The following is a 25,902-nucleotide window of genomic DNA, read 5'->3' as shown; positions in this document are numbered from 1 at the left end:
TTATACTATCAAAATTTAATATAGTACGGAGTAATATAATTATGTCTACCTCCTTTTTGTTCTTTCATGTGAATGAAATTGCGACCTACACTTTCGGAAACTTTTATATTGTACATGAAAAAAATGTGAGATTTTATTGAGTTAACTGTAACAATGGATCAACTTGCCAACTTGGCAAATATGGACAGCTATGAGCCATGTCAGCCAAATTTTGTTTATTTCTTTATTTTACTCTCTTCATCTATCACTCAATTTGCAAGCAATCACATGTTAGAAAACCTAACCACATAAGTAAATCTAATAACTAATTAACTACTGTAAAAAGTTCCAAAAGTAAAATCAGGGGGAAAAAAAAAATTGAGAAAATAGAGTATGGAAAAAATGTAGAGGTAAACAATTTAAAATACTTGTAAAAGACAGTTGAGAATTATACAATTTTTTTTTTATTATTTATTTTTAAAAAAACGATCAAATAAGAAGAAGACACAATGACGTCCATGGTCTAGTTACAAATACCCACGTCACATATTATTTATCGAAAACATAATGTATATTGAAAAGACAAGTTATGAGTTATGATACTATTATTACAATAATTAAAGAACTTTGTAGACCACAAGATGTGATCAAATAATACCATGCACTTTCATTGTCCCTTTTTCACCCATTAATTCAAAATTAGTACTAATTGATCCTATTTTGTTCTTTCATTCTCAAATTTCTCACTTGCGTGAAGCATTGTTTTGAAAGTGACATTAAAAGACACCATGTTAAATGATGTATGCACATCAATTTTTTCAATACTTGAGAACCACAAGTTAATATCATGATCAAATTAGTTAATTAATTTGATGATTTACTTTAATTACTAACCATCTTAGGTTGTTACTTAATAAGTGCATTTGATGTAACGTCTTCGCAACTTTTTTGGGTATTTTTCCATGTTCGATTTCTTTTATTAGAAATATACACATGTTCATCTTAATTGATAGTTGTCCAAATCTTAAAATTTTAATTATTATATTGACAACTACCCTTTTCGTAACTACTCAAAATTCTTTGGAATAGGTCACTAGATTACCATAATAGATTAATAACTTACGTAGTTTGCGTTACATGTGGTAGAATTTTAACTTAATGGCATATCTATTTCTTTTATGTGTATATTTTTTGTTATTAAGTAAAGGGAATTACTAGTTGTACAACCATTTTCAGTAATTTTATATGGATTATTGAGTACTTAGGTAGCTAGAATATGTTAATACCAAACTTATTGACTGTTTTGCAAGCTTTACTCATACAATAATATTATTACTCACGCGTACGCAATCACCCATATGTAAAATATTTGAAATATTTTAAGTATTATGGTATGAAATATTGAAACCAAATAAGAATCACATGATCATTCTTTTTCTTAAACAATTTCACTTTTAAAATTCAGGGTACTAGAGCATACTCGTACAAAGCACAGAATGCATTATACATTATTACCTAAAGTGATAATAATAATAATAAAAAAAAATATAAAAAAAAAAAGAAGTGTGATCAACATAATTTGAGGATTTGGGGGATTGTGGTAAATTGACTCTACAATTATATTATAGATATATAGTAGTATAAGATTTGCAAAAGCTTTACTTCATACTCTTATTGACTCTACATATGCATGGTTTGGTAAGTTTATGTACCAAGATATGCCCTTATTATTATTATTATTATTATTATTATTATTAGCGTTAATAGATCGGCATAGTCTACATCCCTAAGGGGCTAAGGGGGCTAGCCACATACATAAAACATGTACTTGTGTGGCAAATTACTTAGCGGCTTAACTGACACGGTTTGGAGGATCGTTCCAAGCATGGATGCAAGAAGCTAATTAGACAATGTTGATCCATTAAATTGCAAAAAAAACATGTAAAAGAACCTTTTAAGTCTCATCCACATCCCAGTTAGACATCAATCACTCAAATTGATGGTTAGTTAAGCTTATTACTTTAGCACGTGTGAATGTACTTGGCGTTGTAGGAATCGACCAACCTTATCATGTATGAATGTGTTTAACACGTGTGATTATTGTGAAATTGACTTTATATCGGATAGGACAAGGGTCAAGGTAAGGAGCCGCAAACAATTTTTTAAAGAACCTGTAAATTGTCCATGAATCATTAACGAAAGGGACAAAAAAAGGCAACCAAAATATGGACAAATCCGAAAGCAATAACGATTTAATCCATAAAGGTTACACCTTATTCATAAATCATAATCCATTAAATTGCTAACTCCGTATGGTAACGAAACTCGAGAGTTTGAGGAGGATGGTATAAATTGAACAACGAAGACAATTCCGCCCATATTGGCCTATACTTAGTTCTAATTACGACATGTATAAATTGCAATCGAAAAACATATAAACAAATATTGAATTTGTAACATCCTAGGTTAATATGAGCGCATTAAGTAGATATTGTTATTTTTGGGCCCTAACTCGCAAAGATTTGCTTTGCTTTGAATTTTGGGCTTAACAAAGGGATTGAGATAATGAAAAAGCTAAAGTGCACTAGAATAAATGGCTTTGGGTTATAACAAAATTTTATTTAAGCAATATTCAAGTCAATTGCGCAACTACCCAAACTAAATTCAATTAGTATTACATGCACCATGGTGCACCTAGAATTAGGTACACCAGGCCCAATAGCCCAGCAAATCCATGTCTAATAGAAAGAAGTCTGCACTCAAGAGAAAGAAGCCCAACCATTTTTTTTTCACCATTGAATTTGGATATTCTTTTTTTTTTTTTTTCTACCTCTAAATTCTTACTAAATTAAAACTTTTAACATCCATTTATTTATTTTTCTCTCTCCTCTATTTTTTTTTTAAAGATTATTTTTGCTTCCCTCATTGATAATATTGATTCTCCCTTTTTTTACCCAAAAATTACTAGATTCTCTAAAATTTTCAACAATGGGGGAAAACTCTACTTTCTCTATCCACTTTAATATAAAGGTTCTTCTATTTAATTTAAAAAAAAATGGAGATTTGTTGCTTTTTTTTTGTTTTTTTTTTTGGAGCTTTTTGACCAATTTTGGTGGGTTGAGCAATGAAACTAGCAAATCTGATGTTAATAGTTCTATATCCATTACATTCATATTTTGATATTATATTTCTAGTTTGTTCATATACGTTGTCTTTTATGTCCATATATATGTGTTGTATGAAGTAATAATTTGTGTATAACTTTTATCAAATATTTTGGTATGAAATAATAATTTATTTGGATGTTGTGTATTTCCTTCTTTTGTTGTTTAATACTTCGTATTTAATTATAGACCAACTACTGAACACCTTCAAGAAACTTCTGAACATTCACCAGAAACTCCTGATAAGACACCAGAAGAAACACAAAAGCCCCATAAACTTCTGATAAGCCCCTAGAATTTTCTGATAAGCCACCAAAAAACATAGAATCAATCTCAAAAACCTCTAAACTCCTAAAAAAAACTTCTGAACCACAATTACTAACCACTGAACACCCTTCAAAACATTTTAACCTCCTTCAAAAACCTCTAAACCTCCTACAAAAACTTTTGAACCCCAATTACAAACCACTGAACACCCTTCAAAAACATTTTAACCACCTTCAAAAACCTCTGAACCCCAACCACAAACCACTGAACACCCTAGCAAACCCTTGAACCTCCTACAAAAATTTTGAAGCCCAACCACAAACCACTAAACACCCTAAAAATACTTCTGAACCCCAACCACGAACCACTGAACACCCTACAAAAACCTTTGAACCCCCTACAAAAACTTCTGAACCCCAACCACAAACCACTAAACACCCTACAAAAACCTCTGAACCCCTTACAAAAACTTCTGAACCCCAACCATAAACTATTGAACACCTTACAAAAACCTGTGAGCCCTCTATAAAAACTTTTGAACCCCAATCACAAACCACTGAACACCCTAAAAAAATCTCTGAATCCTCTACAAAAAATTTTGAACCGCGCCAATTACAAACAAGTAAACACCCTATAAAAGCTTATGAACCCCAACCACAAACCACTAAACACCCTACAAATACTTCTGAACCTCAACCACAAACCACGAAACACCCTACAAAAAATTCTGAACCCCAAACACAAACCGCTGAACAACCTACAAAAACCTCTAAACCCCCTACATAACTTCTGAACCCCAACCACAAACCACTAAACACCCTTTAAAAATTTTTAAACCCTTACAAAAACCTCTTAACCCATTCATAAACCATTGAATATCCTACAAAAACCTTTGAGCTCCCTACAAAAACTTCTGAACCCCAACCACAAACCACTGAACACACTTGAAAAACCACTGAACCCCCTACAAAAACTTCTGAACCCCAACCACAAATCATTGAACACCCTTCAAAAACTTTTGCACTTGAAGACACTGATCAGAATGCTAAATGTTAAGATTAATAAATTATAAAGTAGAGAATGCCAATTTTTTTTAATAAAATTAAAAATACATAGATCTAAAATAAAAATAAGTTCATAAGTAATGTATCGCATGTTCAGAATTATAATAAAGATGTTCGTAATTCCAAAAATACATGTTATGTATTTACACAAAACACAACATACGTTCATATTTTTAACTTAAAATGTTCAAAATACTAAAATATAATCAAATACAGATCTGTTCATAACAAAGTACACAATTATCACTAAAAAAATTAAAAGAATATGAAAGCTACATTTTCCGAAACTCAAACCTAACCATGGTGATTTAGATAATGAAATCTCATCAGAAAATAATCACACCATCATCTTAACCACCTTCTTCTTGATGACGATGCCATGTTAACATCATTGTAAAAACTCCATTAACAAAGCTTCAAATCGAAGGTTGAAAAAAAGAAAATTTGAATTTCATCTATTGTAATGAAGGAATTTACTCAATGGTGATCAACAATGTGAAGGAATTCAAATAAAATGATGATGAACAAATTCAAGAGAAAGAAAAATTAAATAGAGAGAAAATAGAGGAGAGAGAAAATAAAAGAGAGAAAAATCAGAAATTTGAAAAGTAGAAGAGGAAAGAGAAAAAAGGGTATATTTTAATTGGTGGTTCATATAGAACTATATGGACCATGGTGCATCTTATAAATTGCCAACTAAATTAGGCGGTAATGTACATTTCATCATTGGGCTTTATTTTGAAAAGACACATTGTGATGTCTAAATAACATTTAATATCAAATTTGTTGAGTAATGGTCGAGTAAGACTTGTTTAGAATTTTAGATAGATTTGGGGTTCGAATCCAATTTGGTGGGGATTAGGTCACTTTTGGTTGTATTCCCAATATGTTTTAAATAAATCTTTCGGGTAACGGTCTAGGAGAAGCAATGATTTTTGGGCCAAGTTTGGATCTTGGGTTAAGTATTTTCAAGTCGGGGTAATCGGATATGAGACAGTTTTATAATGTTTATGTATAATCAATTTAGTTATAGAGTTTAAGAGATACTTCATTTGTTCTTTTTTACTCATTATCACACTTGTCAATGCATACACCTCACTATCAATATTATATAATTCTCCATAAGTATAAAGATTTCACATGAGTATGATTTTTCTTCCGTGTAAATTACAAAAGTCAGTCCATATTAAGTGAATAGTACAAAACTCAAACTGAATCAAGTATAAAAGAGCAAAGAAAGTAGATATACGAAAGTGTATACTCCACTTATAGTCTTGGATCACCAGCTACTTTTGAGTTTCGAATGACCCTTTATGTTGCTTCTTGCAGTTTATGGTCAAGGCTCATATTGCAATTTTTATTATTAATGCTAAAGCCCAAAGGCCCAAGTGATCAATAAATTGGGTTTTATATATCGGCCCATTTGTAAGCCCAAATTACAGTTTGTCGTACAACAAGGATTAAGAGTTTAAGATATACGAAGATTCACGACATCCTAAGAAAAAACAAAAAAAAAAAAAATTGTCCAGAAAAAAACTTCCAATATCGACGGACACTATTCGCCACAACAGGTTCTAAACCATTTGCAGTAAGACACGTGTAAAGACGTCACTTTTTAATTATTTTTTTTACTTGTCAATGTTGGGTTCGTGGCCCTCAAAATTGGAAATGTTGGATTCAAAGTTGTCGTTTTATCTCTGAATTCCCACATTTTTCTTCACTTCTTTATTTGTGAACAGCACCGACTCTTCTGTGGCCTACCTTATCCATTTATTAATCTATTCATTGGACCTTTTTACCCTTTATTATGTGGAGTATTATATTCCATCTGTTTTTTTATATTTATATTTTAAATTATTACTTTGTATTCGTTACGCTATTTTATTTTTTTATTTTCTGTTGAATTAAAAAAATAGTGCATAAGTGAAATTTGTTAGATAATTAATAATTATGGCATATAGAATAGAGAAAGTGAAAAATAAAATACATATGCTATATCAGGATTTATGCATCTCAATGCATAATTTCAACCTTAAATATGTATTTAGTTTTATAAGGGATATAATTATTAAAAAGTTGATATTATGAAAATATATATTGAGACAAGTCTAATATACTATGATGACTATATTTTTCTTTACATAATTACATATAAAACCACAATATATGGTTGAAATGGATCGTGTGAATAACTTCAAATCTGCAAATGGTGTAATATTTCTAGAACAATTGAAGTTAAAATAGAAAAATAATTTTCGGTTTGATCAAACACACATTTAAATGCTTAAATTTGACCATTAATATGAATAAATAATAATGATAATAATAAAGACGAACTATTATAAAATGTTAGTAGTACGAAAACATATATTAATACTAATTTTAAAAATTATATGAGTAACAGGTTAAACTCTCCGTAAATAAATAATGTGAAAAACCAGCGTCAAACAATTTAAAATTGGAGAAATGAGAATAAGGACTATGACTAGTGGAGAGATGAGTAAATAAAAACATTACTTTAAAAAAAAAAAAACAATTTAGAAATACAATGTTGTTTAAAAAATAGTATAAAAAAATGCACTTAAAAAAGGGACAATTTAGGAAAGTACAACTCACTTGAGGGGTACTAATTCGAGTACTTGGGGTAAGGTTCGGTGGGATTGAATAGATTGAATCTATTTTAAAGTTAAATCAAGCTTAATTATTGTGTCTCTATAAGTTAAAATTTGAATTTGATTTTTTCGGATTATGGGTTGTTTGGTTGACAAAATAAAAGGGCAGAAGTGAAAATTCATGGAATTTTGTAATTTAGGTAGTTGTTTGGTTGACACAAAAATGTAAAAATAGAGAAAGTTAGAATTCATAGGAATTTCCATTTTCCACAAAATGTAGGAAGTAAATTATTTAACCCCTTGGTCATTCAAATTTCCAATACACAACCAAATAATTTAAAAAAATTCCTAGGAATTTTTGAAAAAATAATTTTTAGTGGAATACAACTTCCTACGGGAATTTTGTAAACCAAATGAGGCTTAAATCAGATCGGGTCGGTAGGGTCAGACACCATTCGAGTTTTAAATAAGCATCAAGTCATCAAGCACGTGCAGGGGCAAGAAGGTCAGAAACGTTACTTTGCAATAACTTATGATAATTGTTTCCTCTTTTGGTTTTGGTTTTGATTTTGATATTTCAAACAACAATAGATCCAAATGTTCTTTCCCCCCACCAACACGCTTTTATTTAAACAAACAATTAAAGTTGCATTTTTAGCAAGCTAACTTCATTCTTCATTCTTCATTCTTCATTCTTCATTTTCATTACTCAGCAACAATTTCAGTTTCAAATCACAACCATCATTTCCAATTCTCTCCATTTTCCAGGTTCTATCATTCAATAAATCAATCAATCATACTTTCAATTTCATCATTTTCAATAGTTTCTCTAATTTTGATTACTTTGTAAATATATATAATTAGGGTTTATTAATCTGTTTCTGTTGAATCATATTTTCAATTTCAACAGAATTGATTTGTATACTATACTTGATTGCATTTAGCTCAGATTGTATCTGATAATCTGATTATTTGAATTTGGATTTGTTGGAATGAATACTGGGGGTTTAATTGGGGTTTCTACTAGAGCTCTGATTAGTCGTAAGAGTAAGAATCCGATTAATTTGGGGTTTTCACGGAATGTTATAGTGATTGATGATATGTCGAATTTACGAGGTTATAGGCCTAATTATAAGATTAGGAAGCATAGATATGATCAATGTACATTGAATGTTGTAGGTAGTAAATGTAAGAATGGCTCGAATCGGATGGCTTTTTATGATTCCGGTTCTAGATGGAGTCATCCTAGGACTTTATTACGTTGTCGTCGTGGCAATGATAGGAGTAGGGGTGTTGCTGTGGTGGTGAATGTGGCGTCGGATTATAGGAACAATTCGACTTCTACAACATCATCATCATCGGTGTCTGAAGCTCGTGTTAATGAGAAGAGCTTTGAGAAGTATTACATTCAAGGCGGATTGAATGTGAATGTAGATGTGAATCTGAATCCTTTGGTGATAGAGAGGATAGAAGATGATGTAGGTGTAGAAGAAAAGGAGGATAGTGTAGGTGTAAATACTAATGACATAGAGGATTTGAACGAGGTTGGAGCTTCCACTCGTAAGGCTAAGTTGTCGGAGATTGAGGAGGAGGCGTGGGAGCTTTTGAGGAGCTCTATTGTGAATTATTGTGGAAATCCTGTGGGGACGGTGGCAGCAAATGATCCAAATGACAAGGAGCAGCTTAACTATGATCAAGTTTTTATTCGGGATTTTGTTCCTTCAGCACTTGCCTTTTTACTCAATGGGGAAGGAGACATTGTGAAGAATTTTCTGCTTCATACATTGCAATTGCAGGTAATCTATTGTATCCTTTAGCTAAGAAGAAGCCGACATAGTCACTTCAGATGTATGATAGCATGCTGCATATTTCATTCTTGTCTATGTTCTTTGTTGCTGTCTATGTAGAATTACTACTATATATGTTTAGGTGGGAGTGAGATAAAGAAAATTAAGATTTATTGTATCCCTTGAATTTATATCCTGTCATTCGCGCCTAACTACTGAAGCATTAGAGGAAAATACAGAAATTACACATAGTGATTTAGGTAGCTGAGATTTGGATGCTGGTACTTCATGAGTTACCTATCATGACATCTTATATGCTATTACTGATGGTCTCTTGAAAGGCAAAATACCCGAATATTAGTATTTTAGCAAGAATGTCCATTTGTCACTGAACATATATTATAATTATAGCATTTGGGAACCAAAGTATTTGAACGGAAAAGCTGGTTGCTTTTGTTTATACATTATAGTTCTTTTATCAATCGCATTCCTTAATCCTTAGTTTTTGTGAAGAGATAAAACAGTGAGATAGAGGAAGCATTGTTATGAAATTTATATCTTGGTTGAGAAATCTACAAATGTTAAGTCTGTGATTGTAATTTGAGGTAGTAGTTATAAAAAAACGGGGTAGTTTTAATTTGGCTGCTGACTTACGACTTAGAAGGTATAATAACTGGATTTTCTAAAATAAGCTGGCATAAATTATTGCCGTGTTATAATGTTAAGCATATCTTAAGGCATTTATCTAAGTTTCTTCTTGCTTAATCCATAGAGCTGGGAGAAAACTGTTGATTGCTATTCTCCTGGACAAGGGTTGATGCCAGCAAGTTTTAAAGTTCAAACTGTGGCTCTCGATGGAAAAGAAGGAGCCTTTACAGAAGTTTTGGACCCAGATTTTGGTGAAGCAGCCATAGGACGTGTGGCCCCTGTTGATTCTGGTATTGTGTTCACCTAATTTTAGACTTGAAGATTTCATTAATGTTCCTGCACGATCCATAAAATGCTATTTGATGTGCAGGTTTGTGGTGGATTATCTTGTTGAGAGCTTATGGAAAGATTACTGGTGATTATTCACTACAAGAAAGGGTGGATGTTCAGACAGGGATTCGATTGATTGTCAACCTCTGCTTAACTAATGGATTTGATATGTTCCCTACACTTTTAGTCACTGATGGTTCCTGCATGATTGATAGGCGCATGGGTATACACGGCCATCCTCTTGAGATTCAAGTAAGTTTACCTCTCATTATTCTAGGCCTTACTTTCTGTATCTCATGCTGCACTAATTTGTTATATTCATGTTTGTTGGTGTGCAATGATGTTCAAGCAAAATAGGTGATGTAATGTCTCCGTTCTGTATGTGTACCCATTGCCAGTGCTGTTTAATTCCATTGGTGCATTGTAGCTTACCATGGCTATAATCATGTTATGTCTGATTTGGTCATACATGCATCGATAAATGTTCCTGTATTGATGGCCAAATCTTGTGTTAATGTGGGTTTATAATGGTCTGGTCTGCATCAGTTGAATTATGAGTTTCTGACAATTAGTGAACATTCTAGACAGAATATTATAGCATTAATATTTGTTCTTTCACTAGGCGAAAAAACAAGTTGGCCACCGGTTCAAAACCCCCCTATGCCACCGGTTTTGAACCGGTGGTCATTTGGGGGGTGGCAATTCCTAGAAGAAAGGCCACCGGTTCAAAACCGGTGGCAAAACAGCTAATTGCCACCGGTTAACCGGTGGCAATTATTCTTCGCGCCTTTTTTTTTTGAGGGATGGCAGACAATTGCCACCGGTTGGTGGCAATTACAGGAAAATATATATATATTTTTTTTTCATACAATTCCTGCAATTATTCCTGCTATAATTTCTGCTGTAATATAATTATATATAACAAGATTTATAAATATATATTTAGACCTTAATAATTAAAAACCAAATGCAATACAATAAATAAAGTATCATATGCATAAGTACAAATTTGCACCATACTAACTATACAAACAATAAATAAAGTAGTCTAAAGTTTAATCAACAAAGTTTAAATTCAAAATGATGTAACATTTACAAATTGAAAGTGATGAAAGATGCCAACATGTCTCGTACTTCATTAAGGTCCTTGCTTGTTAACGGATCTCCCTTTTGCACCTTGCAAAACTTGGAATATATATACATTATGTTAGAATAAATTAGTTAAGTTAAACATGTGTAAATAAATATGCAAAAAATTAAATCACATAAAAAGAGCAACTTACTAAGTTTTAGGACGCATTTTTCATAACATGTTTTCTACTTTCCCATTTTCTACATTTTTTAACTAATGAGCTAGTTCTTTCTCGTAACATGTCAATTATACTTAGTTTTAGGTGGCTAAGCTTTGAAATCACATAAAAATGCAACCTACAAAGTTTTAGGACGCATTTTCATCCTAAATGGCCTAAAAAAGGCCTAAATGACTTCTACTTTGCCCATTTTCTACATTTTTTAACTAATGAGCTAGTTCTTTCTGATAACATGTCAATTATACTTAGTTTTAGGTGGCTAAGCTTTGAAATCACAGAAAAAGAGCAACTTACAAAGTTTTAGGACACATTTTCATCCTAAATGGCTTAAAAAAGGCCTAAATGACTTCTACTTTGCCCATTTTCTACATTTTTTAACTAATGAGCTAGTTCTTTCTCATAACATGTCAATTATACTTAGTTTTAGGTGGCTAAGCTTTGAAATCACAGAAAAAGAGCAACTTACAAAGTTTTAGTACGCATTTTCATCCTAAATGGCCTAAAAAAGGCCTAAATGACTTCTACCTTGCCCATTTTCTACATTTTTTAACTAATGAGCTAGTTATTTCTCATAACATGTCAATTATCCTTAGTTTTAGGTGGCTAAGCTTTGAAATCACAGAAAAAGAGTAACTTATTAAGTTTTAGGACGCATTTTCATTTTAAATGGCCTATAAGGCCTAAATGACTTCTACTTTGCCCATTCTCTACATTTTTTAACTAATGAGCTAGTTATTTCTCATAACATGTCAATTATCCTTAGTTTTAGGTGGCTAAGCTTTGAAATCACAGAAAAAGAGCAACTTACTAAGTTTTAGGATGCATTTTCATTTTAAATGGCCTATAAGGCCTAAATGACTTCTACTTTGCCCATTCTCTACATTTTTTAACTAATGAGCAAAAACTTTCTCATAACATGTCAATTATACTTAGTTTTAGGTGGCTAAGCCTTGAAATCACATAAAAAAGCAATTTACTAAGTTTTAGGACGCATTTTCATCCTTAATGGCCTAAATGACTTCTACGTTGCCCATTTTCTACATTTTTTAACTAATGAGCTAGTTCTTTCTCATAACATGTCAATTATACTTAGTTTTAGGTGGCTAAGCTTTGAAATCACAGAAAAAGAGCAACTTACTAAGTTTTAGGACGCATTTTCATACTAAATAGCCTAAATAAGGCTTAAATGACTTCTACCTTGCCCATTTTCTACATTTTTTAACTAATGAGCTAGTTATTTCTCATAACATGTCAATTATACTTAGTTTTTGGTGGCTAAGCTTTGAAATCACATAAAAAAGCAACTTACAAAGTTTTAGGACGCATTTTCATCCTAAATGGCCTAAAAAAGGCCTAAATGACTTCTACTTTGCCCATTTTCTACATTTTTTAACTAATGAGCTAGTTCTTTCTCATAACATGTCAATTATACTTAGTTTTAGGTGGCTTAGCTTTGAAATCACAGAAAAGAGCAACCTACTAAGTTTTAGGACGCATTTTCATCCTAAATGGCCTAAATGACTTCTACCTTGCCCATTTTCTACATTTTTTAATAATGAGCTAGTTCTGTCTCATAACATGTCAATTATACTTAGTTTGCATGGTAGATCATTGTTTTGCTCTTTGCATGGGAGATCGTTGTAGTTCCCATTTCTGTTTTCTTGACTTTTGACAGTATTGGAGAACTTGGGAGAGCTAACATTTTTTTCCCAGAAATTGGCATCCTATTTATTAATTATTTTTTTGGCATGCTATTTGAAACTTACAATTTTGTTGTGGTTATTCTAGTACAACCTCAACTGAGATGCGTTTAATTTTTGGCTTAGCTTTGGTGCCAATTAGAGTTTAGTAGATAAAATACTTTTTCTGATAGGATTATAATATTTGAGAATACAAATGGGTTTTAACTTAAGCTATGTCATAATTATAACTATCCGTAATCTTGCAGGCCTTATTCTACTCAGCTTTACGTTGCTCACGTGAGATGCTAATCGTCAGTGATGGTACCAAAAGTTTGATAGCAGCAATCAACAATAGATTAAGTGCACTGTCTTTTCATATTAGGGAATATTATTGGGTTGACATGAAGAAGCTCAATGAAATATATCGTTACAAAACAGAGGAATATTCTACTGATGCCATCAACAAGTTTAATATCTATCCAGAACAGATACCTTCATGGCTGGCAGACTGGATCGCTGAGGAAGGTGGTTATTTCATTGGTAATCTGCAACCCGCTCACATGGATTTTCGGTTTTTCACACTTGGGAATCTTTGGTCTATAATTTCATCTTTGGGTACTACCCAGCAAAATGAGAGTATACTTACCTTGATCGAATCAAAATGGGATGACCTTATAGCAGATATGCCTCTTAAAATATGTTATCCTGCTATGGAGTCCGAGGAATGGCGTATCATCACTGGCTGTGATCCAAAGAACACGTAAAGTCTAGTTTCTTCTGCATTTGTTTTCTAATTAACAGTTGTTTACGGATGTGTTTGATCTTGGTTGTTAGCCCTGATCCTCTTCATTTGCATGCAGTCCATGGTCATATCATAATGGTGGATCTTGGCCAACACTTTTGTGGCAGGTATGTATTTTCCGATGTTCACTGTGATATCTTTCCAAATGGTCCCCTAACTTGGGTGGGGTGAAAGTTTCTCTGTCAGTTCTAGTCATTGAATGCAACATTCTTCTATCTACTAAGGTCTGTTGCAATCATAGTCTGTTAGGTGGTGTCTGGCTCTCTTCCACCTTTTTTTTACTTCCCTTTGAATCTGTTTTTTCTTAGTTTCCAATTATTCCTTCCACCTACAGTCAAAAGTGTCACTGCCTTCAAAGATGACTAGTATTAAAACCTAAGTCATTTACTCTGGTAACTAGGCTTTGACCTTGTGCTTTGCTTGTAGAGTGTAGAGCAACATGGAAACTCTACATGACAACAATTCATCAGCAGGATAGATACCCAACATACAGATTGCACGATTTAAGTGGAATGGGATATCATATAGAAGATATCAAGAAATAACTAAATACTAGGGGCACTAGACAAACTTTAAACAGTAACACACTAACACCCATAAAATCCTAATGAATTTTGCTAATAAAGATTAAGGCTATTGAAGTTTGCTAGCAAAGAACTTCTTAGCTTCTGATTCATTGATGCTGTAGCCCAGACTTAGACAGCAAGGGCATATGTTTTGGTAGTCACCATGTGGTGGATGAGTTGCATTTTGTTAAATGTACATTCTCTCCTACCTGACTAAACAAGCCTAGTTTCAGAAACAAATTTTAACAATGGCAGCTGTTTTATTACCACTTTGCTTCTTATGATTGAAGCACCCTCATCTGTGGTCAGCATACTTAAGGGTTGGTAGCTCTTCTTGCTCAAGTGAAATCAGTTTCATTTGGCTCTAGATGGAGATTCTATACTCTTTAGAGAACTCTTTTTTCACATTTTCGATTTTCTGCTAAGAAAGTTGTTAGGCTGTTGGTTTTCTCTAAGTTCAAGATATTTGGCATTAGCCATCCTTGCTTTTGCTTTGTCTTGTGAGTGTTTCATCTTCACTTCACATGCATATGGACTTTATGTAGTGAGAACAAGAGGAATTTCTAGTAATTTTTTTGTATCTAAAATCGAATAAATAAGTCTTTCAATAAAGATTAAGAGTTTTCTTTTTATGATGAAACCTATAAAGCCTAGTCCAAATAATAGAACTAAGCCTAAACCCACTTATTTTTTTTTTTTTTTAAAAAAAAAATCAATAGATCTGTCGTTAATAGAAAATTAGAGTGATTTGTGCAGTATGGACCTTTGTAACTTGACTTTGGTGTCAAGTCTTGGTCAAAGTGAGGGCCAGAATAAACAGTTTTAAGTGACTATCACTAATCTCTGTTGCTTTCCAAGGCGTGGTTTTATCATCAGATCACCAATGGAACATAATATATATCTATTGGAGAACTGAGTACTGTCCCCTACACTTCACCCCTTTGCTAGCATGAACAGTGTTTCCCTCGTCACAACCACTGGCATCATGAATGCTGATAATTTGCTATATGATGTTGCTCTTAACTATGCTTGTTTTGCAGTTCACACTAGCTTGCATAAAGATGAGGAGGCCAGAGCTAGCTGAAAAAGCTATTACTTTGGCTGAGAAAAGGCTTTCAGTGGACAAATGGCCAGAGTATTATGATACTAAAAAGGGACGGTTTATTGGTAAACAAGCACGCCTTCATCAAACTTGGACTGTTGCTGGGTATCTAACATCAAAGATGCTCCTGGAAAACCCTAATGCTGCTTCGGCCTTGACTTGTGATGAGGATTATGAGCTTCTTGAGATTTGTGTTTGTGCACTCAAAAAAGGAGGCCGAAAGAAGTGCTCTCGTGGTGTCACTAGACATCAGCAAACGGCGTAGTTCTTGATATTGGTTGCCAAATCTCTGTTTTTGAAAACGCAAATTATTAATGCAAGTTGGGATCTGTTTCTACTGTAAATCTAGATAATAAAGCGCCAGAGGAGTTGAGCTTTTATTACAACTCCTGATGGTATTAAGATTCCTGCTGATAATTGTTTCACTAACATGTAAACTTGTAGATTCTAGGATTGAATGAACTAGATGAGACATGAGTACATGACCTTTAGTGTTCAACATGTACCTGAATGTTACTGCGTCCACTTTTCATGGACATGGTTTTTAACTACTGTAATCTTCTTAAAACCTACGAAAGTATGTTGATTGAAAGTAAAGAAAATTCAAGATTCAATAACTTTTGTATACATCCGATGTACAGTAATTTACTGTACATCGGGGGTCACTTTTTATCAAATTTAGGGTCACTTTTACAATTTTTTGGGTAACTTTTATCAATAAAGTATAAATACTTTGTAACATTTATTTATGTGAGGGTAACATTTATCCATATTAGGGTAACTTTCGCTTATTTTAGGGGTAACTTAATAACGGATGTACAATATTTATTGTACATCCGATTTATTTAAAAGTTTGTGTATTTGGTCTTGTATCTTAATATGGATATCATTGATTGCTATTGCTACATTATCCTATTATCTGGTGAATTTAGCCAGTTTGATGTCATAAAGTACCATTTTTAAAAATTAATCTATTTTATACAAACTACGGTAAAAGATTCAATAAAACAACAGATCTGTCAAGATTGATTCTCTGTTATATACGAACGTGACTATTTTCATTTTGGTGGGTGTAATATACTTCGTATTAAGTCATTGTAAAAGAAAAACTAAAACTGAAAGGAGTATGATACATCTTTATGAACGAAGGGGAGTATTAGGGTCTGTTCTCTTCAAATTATTTTCACTTCAGTTTAGTTCTTAATTTACTTCTCACATAAAATATTCAGTTTAGTTCAGTTAGCTCAGTTCAATCAATCAAAAAAGACCCTTAGATTCAAAGAAGGACCATCGATTTATCATTTTGAATTTTGATAAACATTAGGAAAAATTTTAAATTACCACCCAAAAATAGAACCAATTCCGAAAAACCACCCATTAAAAATTTTTTGTTTTAAATTATCACCCCTTAAATTAATTAATTACGCAGATTATAATACCACCGTTTTTAACAATCCGGTGGATTTCTGATGTGTGGGGCCCACAGTCATTACTTCCCTCCCTTTTTTTTTCTTTTTTGTCGAATTCACTATTCTAAGCTATTGAAGCCTACTCCTCTTTAAATTTTCTCGTTCAATTCTCTCTTTACAATCCACTTATCTTCATAAATTCTCACATACTCTTCAAATAGAATCCTAAATTGCAGATTAAAAACCTAATTTAGTTTTAGTTCACCAAAGAAGTTACTCTTGGGTAATAAGGTTTTCTCTGGAGGTTGATTGCAAAAGTTGCCATTTTAGGGCATTTGCTGGGGACCAGTTGCTTAGCTCATTCACCTGATGATTGCTAAGTGCAATGGCGTCGACAAAGATAAGCAATTTTGTTCCTTGCCTTTAATTTTGTAAGCTGTTGGTTGGTGATGGTAGAATTGCAATTTTGTTGAAATTTAGGGTTTAATGTGTAATTGATTGAATTATTTAATAGAGGTCAATTATGCTTTAATTGTTGGTGAATTGTTTAAGTATGTATGGATGTTGGTAGGACAGTGAATTAGGCGATTTGTTTATTGATGCTATGTACATTGGGTTTAATAAACAAGTCAGAGTTTTGTTAATCACTTAATTTTGCTGCTATTACACATATTGTTGGTTCTGTTCAATTTGTTGATGTTAAGGTTATATTAGGGTGTAACACCCCAATAATTCTCTCTTAAGAACCTATGAGAAACCTGTAAATAACCTGAACAAATCCAAGAGAATTACTGGTGTGCTACCGCCACGTGTTCAAACGTTAAGGCTATTACAGAAGTTAGCAGCGGAAAACCAAAACAGTTTAAATAAACCTCAAAGCAAAGTATTTAAATCAAATTAAGTATTACAAGTTGGAACCTTTAAGGCCCTTATTCAAAACCCAAAAGTAAAAGTAAGTAATTAAAATTCAGTGTTAAAACAAACTTAAACCAAGAGAAATAGTGTCAAATAAAATCGAGTTAAATAAAATCAAACTTGCAAGAAAAGCGAAAACAAGCAGCCAACTCTCTACTCAAGATCCCACAACCCTGATGAATGCTGCATGTGAGAGAACCTGTGGTTATTCTGCTCCCCAATATTACAAGTGTAAAAATTGGATCGTCACAGGGTCATTTGAAGGCGAAGGCCATGACCAAAGAAGGACACACACACAAAAGCACGCAATCAGCAAAAGCTGAGTACATACAAGCTGCAAAGTAAAATAAGGAAGTACTTAACATGCTACTAATAATCAATCATACGCATAATTAAATCACAAACTCGACACACGACTCGATTATTTAATTTAAGACTCCACTAGCTAATAGTAGCTAACTCATTTCAATTTATTCATTGGATTTAGCAATAGACAAGGTTGTCCAACCCATGTCCCATTTGGAACATCAATAAAGAAAAACCCCATGCCTCCTTTCGGAAACATCAATAAACATCCAACGACCACGGGCGCGACTCCGTGACCGTAGTTAGTATGAGATCTCACCTAACTCCTAGTTTTATAAAAAAAAAGTATTTGAAATAAGAGACTCGTAGATCAGACGGCCTCGAGAAAAGTACACGGCTAATACCCCATGTACCCCAACCCCTGATTGTCATTACTCCAGAAGTGCACCAATCCAGAGTTTTATTGCTCATCCATCTTGCACTTTACGTGATTTACAGGTTTAGACTTGGTGATGACTCACATGCATAACAATTCAATCAATCCAATATCAATTCAATCAAGTAAAACAACTTTTCAATTTCAATTCTTGATTTATTAGTGGCAAGCAACATTTATGATTTATTCCTTTACTACCTCGGTGTATAAACACCTTGAGTGCATAAGGCACCCCAAACTCTTAACCTTGTCTTATAAGACATGAACCATTCCTTTACTCATCCTATTTCATTAAATCATGAATGAGTAATAGTTGAATCATTTCACCAATCACATACCTTTGCCTCTAAGCACACCTTGCATAATTAGTACATAACCAATAATTGCAATAATAAATAATGCACATCAAATGAAATTCACAATGTATAACCATACAATTTAACCCAGTCATCCCTAGACATGGTACTAAGTTCTCGATCCATCCTTAAACATGCACCTAAAAGCAAGGTTTTGTAACTTGTACGTACCTTGAGTAAACAATTCGATTGGTCACTTTAAAGACTAGAAATCGCCTTCTACAAAGTCCTCTCCTAAACCAAATAATAAGGAATAAATCAATACCAAAGCAATTAAAATTACAGCAATACTAAAGTATTTAAAAACCTCTCAAACCATTAAAATAAAGTCCTTAAATTAATCCAATTAGCCAAAACTAATAGTACAACATCCCAACTACAAGTTTAGGTGTTAAAATCATGAAAATATAGTGTTTAATAATAAATTACAGCAACTTTAAAGTGGTAAAATAAATCTGAAAATTTGGTTTAAGCATATAAAATAATCCCATAAGCATAGTTATTTGAAAAAGCCATCATATAGTAATTTAGAGTGTTAAAAACCCAAAAATACATCAATTCAACGCAATTAGAGGCTTCAAAATAGAAGATACAAAATCTGAAAATTTAATAATAATCAAAATAATTGAACTTAAACATAATTTACATATAATATAGTTAGATAACTTAATTAGTATGTTTTAAACCCTAAAACCATGAAAAATCAACATTTAAACCCTAAATTTATAATTAAACCAAATCTGAAAATTTATTAAATAAATTAAACATGATGAAACTCATAAATTTATAAACTTTAATAACCCAAGTATAAATTCAAACCATAATAATAAGAATTCATAAACAAAATTTAATAAAGATCAAAACTTTAATTAAATAAAACAAGAATAAGAGAAGGAGAAATAAGGGAAGGAGAAGGGAGGAAGGAGGCAAACTGCTGGTGGTCGGCTGGGCGGCGACAAGGTGGCTGGCGGCGGTGGTGGCTGGCGGCAGCAGTTTTTTTTTTTTTTTTTTTTTTTTTTTCTCTTCTCCTCTCTTCGTGAAAGCAGTAGGAATGAAGGAGAGTGTTTTTTTTTTACGTGAGATTTGAGGGAGGAGAGGTATAAGAGTTTTTATTTTGGGCTTGTTAATTTCCTAATTAAATTAGGAGTGGTATTCCTAAATAGATTAGGATTATTGTAAATCAAAAATAAAAAAAAACACTACTTTATTTTAAAAAACTTCCATAAAATAATTTATTTAATAAAATTACCATAATTATAATTACAAGAGTAACATATAATTAAATTATAATTAAATTAAAATTTGGGGGATTACAATCTACCCCTCTTAAAAGAAGTTTCGCCCTCGAAACTTAACCCAAAAACCATAATTTTTTTCAAAATCGCTCAAACTTTTGTGTTTTGTATTGCTGTAAATTGCTTGCTTCTTAACAAACATACTTAACAAATCGGACTTTGTACTCAATGAACTCATATTTGGCTTAAGTGTACATACTTTTATTGTATGTAAACGCAATAATAATGCATAATGATAACCAAAAACATGCAAAAACGTGCAAAATCAAGCAATAAATGGTATAATTAAGGTAAAAGCGCGAAATTACATCGCATTCTTCCCCCCTCAAAAGAAAAGAGTTACGCCCTCGTAACTCACCTCGTCAAATAACTCGGGATACTTGTTTTTCATTTCTTCCTCGGCCTCCCAAGTGGCTTCTTCATAATCCTGATTAGACCAAAGGACCTTCACTATCTTCACATCTTTGTTTCTAGTACTGCGCACTTTGTGATCTAGTATCTTTACTGGTCTTTCTTCATAAGTTAGAGACTCATCCAATTGAATAGTCTCCGGTTGCAAAACATGGGTTTCACTAGGCACATACTTCTTTAGCTGGGAAATGTGGAACACATCATGCATTTTCTCAAACTCCATTGGCAAAGCCAATCTGTAAGCCACCTTTCCCACACGTTGGAGGATTTCATATGGCCCTACATACTTAGCACTAAGTTTCCCTTTCTTGCCAAATCGCATCACACCTTTTGTTGGAGAAATTTCAGAAAGACCTTGTCCCCAACATTAAACTCATCATCTCTTCTCTTTAAGTCAGCATAACTTTTCTGTCTATCTTGTGCTGCCTTGATACGCGACTGGATTAGTCTCACCTTGCCCACCATATCCTCAATGAAATCTGTACCCAAAGTAACCCGTTCACTGTAGTCATTCCAGCAAACTGGACTTCTGCACTTCCTTCCATATAGTGCTTCAAAAGGTGCCATCTTGATGCTTGCATGGTAACTGTTATTGTAGGAGAATTCTATCAAAGGTAGGTGATCCTCCCAATTTCCTTGGAAATCTAAAGCACAAGCTCGTAACATATCCTCCATAGTTTGGTTTGTTCTCTCAGTCTGACCATCTGTTGCAGGGTGAAAAGCAGTACTCATCTTCAATGTTGTCCCAAGGTTCTCCTGCACTTTTTGCCAAAACTTTGATAGAAACCTCGAATCTCTATCTGACACTATGTCCTTAGGAACTCCATGCAACCGAACTACATTCTTCACATAGACACTTGCTAGCTGCTTCTTTTTCCAGGTCTCTTTGATAGGAATGAACATCGCTGACTTAGTAAGTCTGTCCACAATCACCCAAATCGTGTCATTCCCAGAACGAGTCTTGGGTAGGCCTGTCACAAAGTCCATGGATATAGAATCCCACTTTCATTCCGGTATCTCCAAGGGTTGTACTTTTCCCATGGGTCTCTTGTGATCTATCTTCACCTTCTGGCACGTCAGACACTTGGATACAAACTCAGCTACCTCTCTCTTCATATTCAGCCACCAATAGAACTCTTTCAAGTCCTTATACAACTTATCTCCCCCGGGGTGAACTGAATAAGGTGTATTATGGCACTCCTCCATGATTTTCCTTTGAATCTCCTCGCACTTCTGTGGTATACACCATCTCTCTTTATATCTCAGACTCCCATCCTCATGAATCTTGAATTCAGTCTCCGCACCACTAGTCACTCGATCCCTAATCTTTTGAAACGACTCATCCTCCAGTTGCCTTTCTCTAATCTCCTCAAATATGGTAGGTTGGATGGTTAAAGCACTCAGTAATCCCTCTAACTCTCCTTGATTGATAACCTCAAGGTTCAATCGCCTCATATCTTCACACAACTCATTGGCTACAATTAAAGCATTGACATTATGACTCGACTTTCTGCTAAGGGCATCAGCAACTACATTTGCCTTTCCCTCATGATACTGAATGTGGACATGGTAGTCTGTGAGGTACTCTAGCCATCTACGTTGCCGCATATTCAAATGATCTTGGGTGAAGATGTACTTTAGGCTCTTATGGTCTGTGAAGATCTTACAAGAAACACCATAAAGGTAGTGCCTCCAAATCTTCAAGGCAAACACAACAGCTGCAAGCTCCAAGTCATGGGTAGGGTAATTGACCTCATGTTTCTTCAGTTGTCTCGATGCATATGCGATCACCTTTCCATTCTGCTGTAATACACATCCCAAACCATGCTTTGAAGCATCACTATACACTTCGAATCCTTCTCTCCCATCAGGTAATACCAGCACTGGTGCAGTAGTCAATCGCTCTTTGAGGGTTTGAAAAGCTAACTCACAACTCTCATTCCACTCAAACTTACTCTGCTTCTTCATAAGGGTAGTCATGGGTCTAGCTATCTTCGAAAAATCCTTAACAAACCTTCTATAATACCCAGCTAATCCCAAGAAACTACGAACATCAGTCACATTCTTAGGTGTTGGCCATTCACTTACTGCCTTAATCTTCGCAGGATCCACAGATACACCCTCTTTCGAAATGTAATGCCCCAAAAATGCAACTTTCTCCAACCAAAAATCACACTTAGAAAACTTAGCATACAACTTGTTCTTTCTAAGGGTTTCAAGGGTAGTTCTCAAGTGCTCAGCATGTTCTTCCTCATTCTTCGAATACACCAAAATGTCATCGATGAATACAACCAAAAACTTATCCAAATACTCATGAAACACTCGGTTCATCAAGTCCATGAATATGGCTGGTGCATTGGTTAACCCAAAAGGCATGACAGTAAACTCATAATGCCCATATCGAGTTCTAAAGGCTGTTTTTGGAATGTCTTTATCTGCAACCTTCAACTGATGATACCCCGACCTCAAATCAATCTTCGAAAACACACTTGCCCCCTTTAGCTGGTCAAACAAGTCATCTATCCTAGGTAAAGGGTACTTATTCTTCACAGTCACATTATTCAGCTCTCTGTAATCAATACATAGCCTCAAGCTTCCATCCTTCTTTTTCACAAATAACACGGGTGCTCCCCAAGGTGATGCACTAGGCCTAATGAATCCCTTGTCTAACAACTCCTGTAATTGAGCCTTTAGCTCACTCATCTCAGCTGGTGCCATCCTATAAGGTGCTTTTGAGATAGGTGCAGCTCCTGGGACTAAATCAATGGTAAACTCAAGTTCCCTCTTAGGTGGCATTCCTGAAATCTCTTCTGGAAAAACATCTAAAAACTCATTCACAATGGGTACATCCTCCATCCGCCTACTCTCACTCATACTCAAATCTTGGACACAGCAAAAGTACAATGGACATCCCTTACTCACTAGCTTCTTGACCTTCAAAGCAGAAATAATCCCAAAACCCTTAGGCTTCCCTAAACGTCTATATGACACCGTCTTACCCAAAGGATCTCTCAACTGCACCCTCTGCATCTCACAGTCTATCTTGGCCTTGTATGAACTCAGCCAATCCATCCCCAAAATTACATCTAAATCCCCTAGATTAAACTCAATAAGATTCGAAGGGAAGATAGCTTCTCCTATTTTCAAAGGCAAGCCTTTGAATATTCTATTACAATGGACAAGTTTGCCAGTAGGCAGACTAACCGACACATCAACATGACTGGACTCAGTTAAGTTTAATTTGCGCACAACAGAAGTAGAAATGAAAGAGTAAGCTGCTCCAGAGTCAAACAAAGTGTTGACAGAGGCAGAATGAATAGAAAAAGTACCAGTAACTACATCTGAGGACCTCTCAGCTTCTCCCTTGCTCATCACAGTCAAGCGTCCGGGAGTGTTGTTTCTTGCCTGGTAACCATTGTTGTTGTTGCCTGAGTTGTTGCTGCTGTTGCCAGATCTGTTGTTGTTGTTGCTACCATTGCCGAACTTCCCATTCTGACCATTTCCAAACTTCCCATTCTGACCATTTCCAAACTTCCCATTTTGACCATTTCCCCTGTTCCCCTGGTTGTTGAAGTTGTTAGGCCTCTGTTGAGTGTTCCCACCATTCTCACCATTTCCCTGTTGTTTCTGTTTGGTGTAACACTCATATTCCCTGTGCCCCTTTTTGTTACAGAACCGACAAGTCACTAAATTCCCATCACAATCTCTCCCAGGGTGGTTTCTCCTACACCTCTTGCAATGGTAGGTTCTCTCTCCATTATTAACAGTAGAAGAGTTGCTAGCAGTTTGGTCACCTCTATCAAATGAGTTCCCATTCCTAGGCCTCTTATAGCTACTTTGGTGCTCTGGTCTCCCAAAGTCCTTCCTCTTTTCCCCGGCCTTGGCAGTCTCTCCCACACTCTTAGAATTTAGGTGGTACATGTGGGCAGCTCTTTCATATACCTTGTCTAGGGTTTTAAATACCTTCCCCGCTAGGTCTTTTTGCAGTTGGTTAGTTAACCCTTGCTCAAACCTCTGAGCCTTCAGCTCCTCAGTGGGTACTACTTCAGGGGCAAACCTAGCAAGTGCCATAAACTTATTATAATACTCAGAGATTGTCATCTGCCCCATTTCCAGGTTTATGAACTCTTGGGCTTTTTGTTTCTTTAGGAAAGGAGGGTAGAATTTGTCTCTTAAAGCGGTTTTGAATACCTCCCACCCAAAGTTAGGTTTGGCTTTCACTAGCTCACAGTTATCTCTCCACCAAATGTCAGCTTCGTCCTTAAGATACATGGCTGCCTGATCCACTTTCAAATTATCAGGGCAGTTCAGTGCCACAAACAATTTGTCAAACTCACGTATCCAGTTCTCTAAGAAGGTGGGGTCAGCACCTCCCTTGAACACTGGGGGTCTCACTTGTGCTAGCTTCTTGAACATTTCTGCCTGGGGGTCAAGTTGATCCCCTCGGTTTTGGTTCAGATTCTCTGCCAACATTCGGATGGCTTCAGCAAGGGCGGCGTTATTGGCCATAGTAGTTTTACGCCTGAAAATATAGGGACATCATACTCTAGTTCAAATACTATACGCATATACTCACAGAATCATCATAATAAATATCACATATATTGGTTCAAAAGGGCACCTTGCTTTGCACCCCTTTGTCCCAAGTAGAATCATACAAATATAAACACAATTCACACCCAAATTCAAGTAAAGTTAAGAAAAATAATCCCCATACCACGTCACTCTTACTAGCTTAATAATAACCAAAGGAAATATCTTAAAATCTTTATTTCACTAACTTTAACTTTCTTTGGCTCACAAATATTAGTAAAATGAAACTTCTAATATAAAATAATGACTTTATTATAACTTAAATAAAAGTATGAATCCCAAAGAACAATAACTCTATAGCTTTAGCTACTTATTTAAATTAATCATCTAAAGCATACTATAATAAAGTTCTAATAACTATTATTAATGGCAAGTTGCCTTATTCATGCTAACTCTACTCTAAAAAAAATATCTCAAGGTATCACATTGCTGTTCCTATCTTTCTTTTCATCATAGTTATTGACATCAAAATCGGGATCCTTTTCATCATCTGAATCTTCAATAGTTATGTACTTGTGAAGCGGATTAGGATTCCTAGTAGCTCTTTTTCCCGCATTTGGATCTTCCAGTGGTGGTTGTAGCCATTCAAGGTCATCCTCATCTGGAAAGTCAATAAGGGTATAGTCCTGGAACATTCTTTTATAAGTGTTAATCTTATGCTTCTTATTCTTCGCAGTTTTAAACTCATGTATATATTGGTAGTCTTCCTCATCAGGATTATCTGGCGTCATAATCCTTTCGTACCTCTCTAAGGTATCTTCACTTCGCGCATCATTCTCATCCTCAGACACAACAATAGGGTTGTTCCTAGTAGCATTATTCGTGCTTTCAAACGTGCTTACTGAATCACTCATCTCCTTTCTACGTC

General features: G+C 34.4%; 2 protein-coding genes across 2 annotated transcripts; one reads left to right on the top strand and one right to left on the bottom strand.

The window, feature by feature from the left end:
* The first annotated feature begins 7,791 nt into the window (after nt 1–7,791).
* On the top strand, nt 7,792–16,009 carry LOC145609646 (alkaline/neutral invertase A, mitochondrial-like). The gene is made up of 6 exons (XM_081665098.1): nt 7,792–8,882; nt 9,646–9,811; nt 9,892–10,103; nt 13,110–13,603; nt 13,704–13,752; nt 15,252–16,009. The coding sequence occupies exons 1-6, from the start codon at nt 8,079–8,081 to the stop codon at nt 15,576–15,578; spliced, it is 2,052 nt and encodes a 683-aa protein (XP_081521224.1). The 5' UTR covers nt 7,792–8,078; the 3' UTR covers nt 15,579–16,009.
* A 4,753-nt stretch (nt 16,010–20,762) lies between these two features.
* LOC145607250 (uncharacterized) lies at nt 20,763–24,950 on the bottom strand. Its single transcript, XM_081662968.1, has 5 exons — nt 23,963–24,950; nt 23,344–23,716; nt 23,109–23,304; nt 21,972–22,880; nt 20,763–21,197 (listed from the first exon to the last, which is right to left on the bottom strand). Exons 1-5 carry the CDS (start codon nt 24,948–24,950, stop codon nt 20,763–20,765), a joined length of 2,901 nt encoding a protein of 966 aa, XP_081519094.1.
* Nucleotides 24,951–25,902: the final 952 nt, after the last annotated feature.

This window comes from Chenopodium album, chromosome 23, assembly GCF_948465745.1.
Source record: "Chenopodium album chromosome 23, dcCheAlbu1.1, whole genome shotgun sequence".
Classification (NCBI taxonomy): domain Eukaryota; kingdom Viridiplantae; phylum Streptophyta; class Magnoliopsida; order Caryophyllales; family Amaranthaceae; genus Chenopodium; species Chenopodium album.
This window is presented reverse-complemented; position numbering and strand designations above follow the sequence as displayed.

Coding starts and splice junctions, on each gene's coding strand:
- LOC145609646 (XM_081665098.1), top strand. CDS start 8,079: ATGAATACTGGGGGTTTAATTGGGGTTTCTACTAGAGCTCTGATTAGT. Junction 9,812..9,891: donor TGTGGCCCCTGTTGATTCTG/GTATTGTGTTCA, acceptor TTTGATGTGCAG/GTTTGTGGTGGATTATCTTG. Junction 13,753..15,251: donor GGCCAACACTTTTGTGGCAG/GTATGTATTTTC, acceptor CTTGTTTTGCAG/TTCACACTAGCTTGCATAAA.
- LOC145607250 (XM_081662968.1), bottom strand. CDS start 24,950: ATGGCCAATAACGCCGCCCTTGCTGAAGCCATCCGAATGTTGGCAGAG. Junction 23,717..23,962: donor AAATGGGAAGTTTGGAAATG/GTCAGAATGGGA, acceptor ACTCTGGAGCAG/CTTACTCTTTCATTTCTACT. Junction 22,881..23,108: donor CTCAATTACAGGAGTTGTTA/GACAAGGGATTC, acceptor CAGTTGAAGGTT/GCAGATAAAGACATTCCAAA.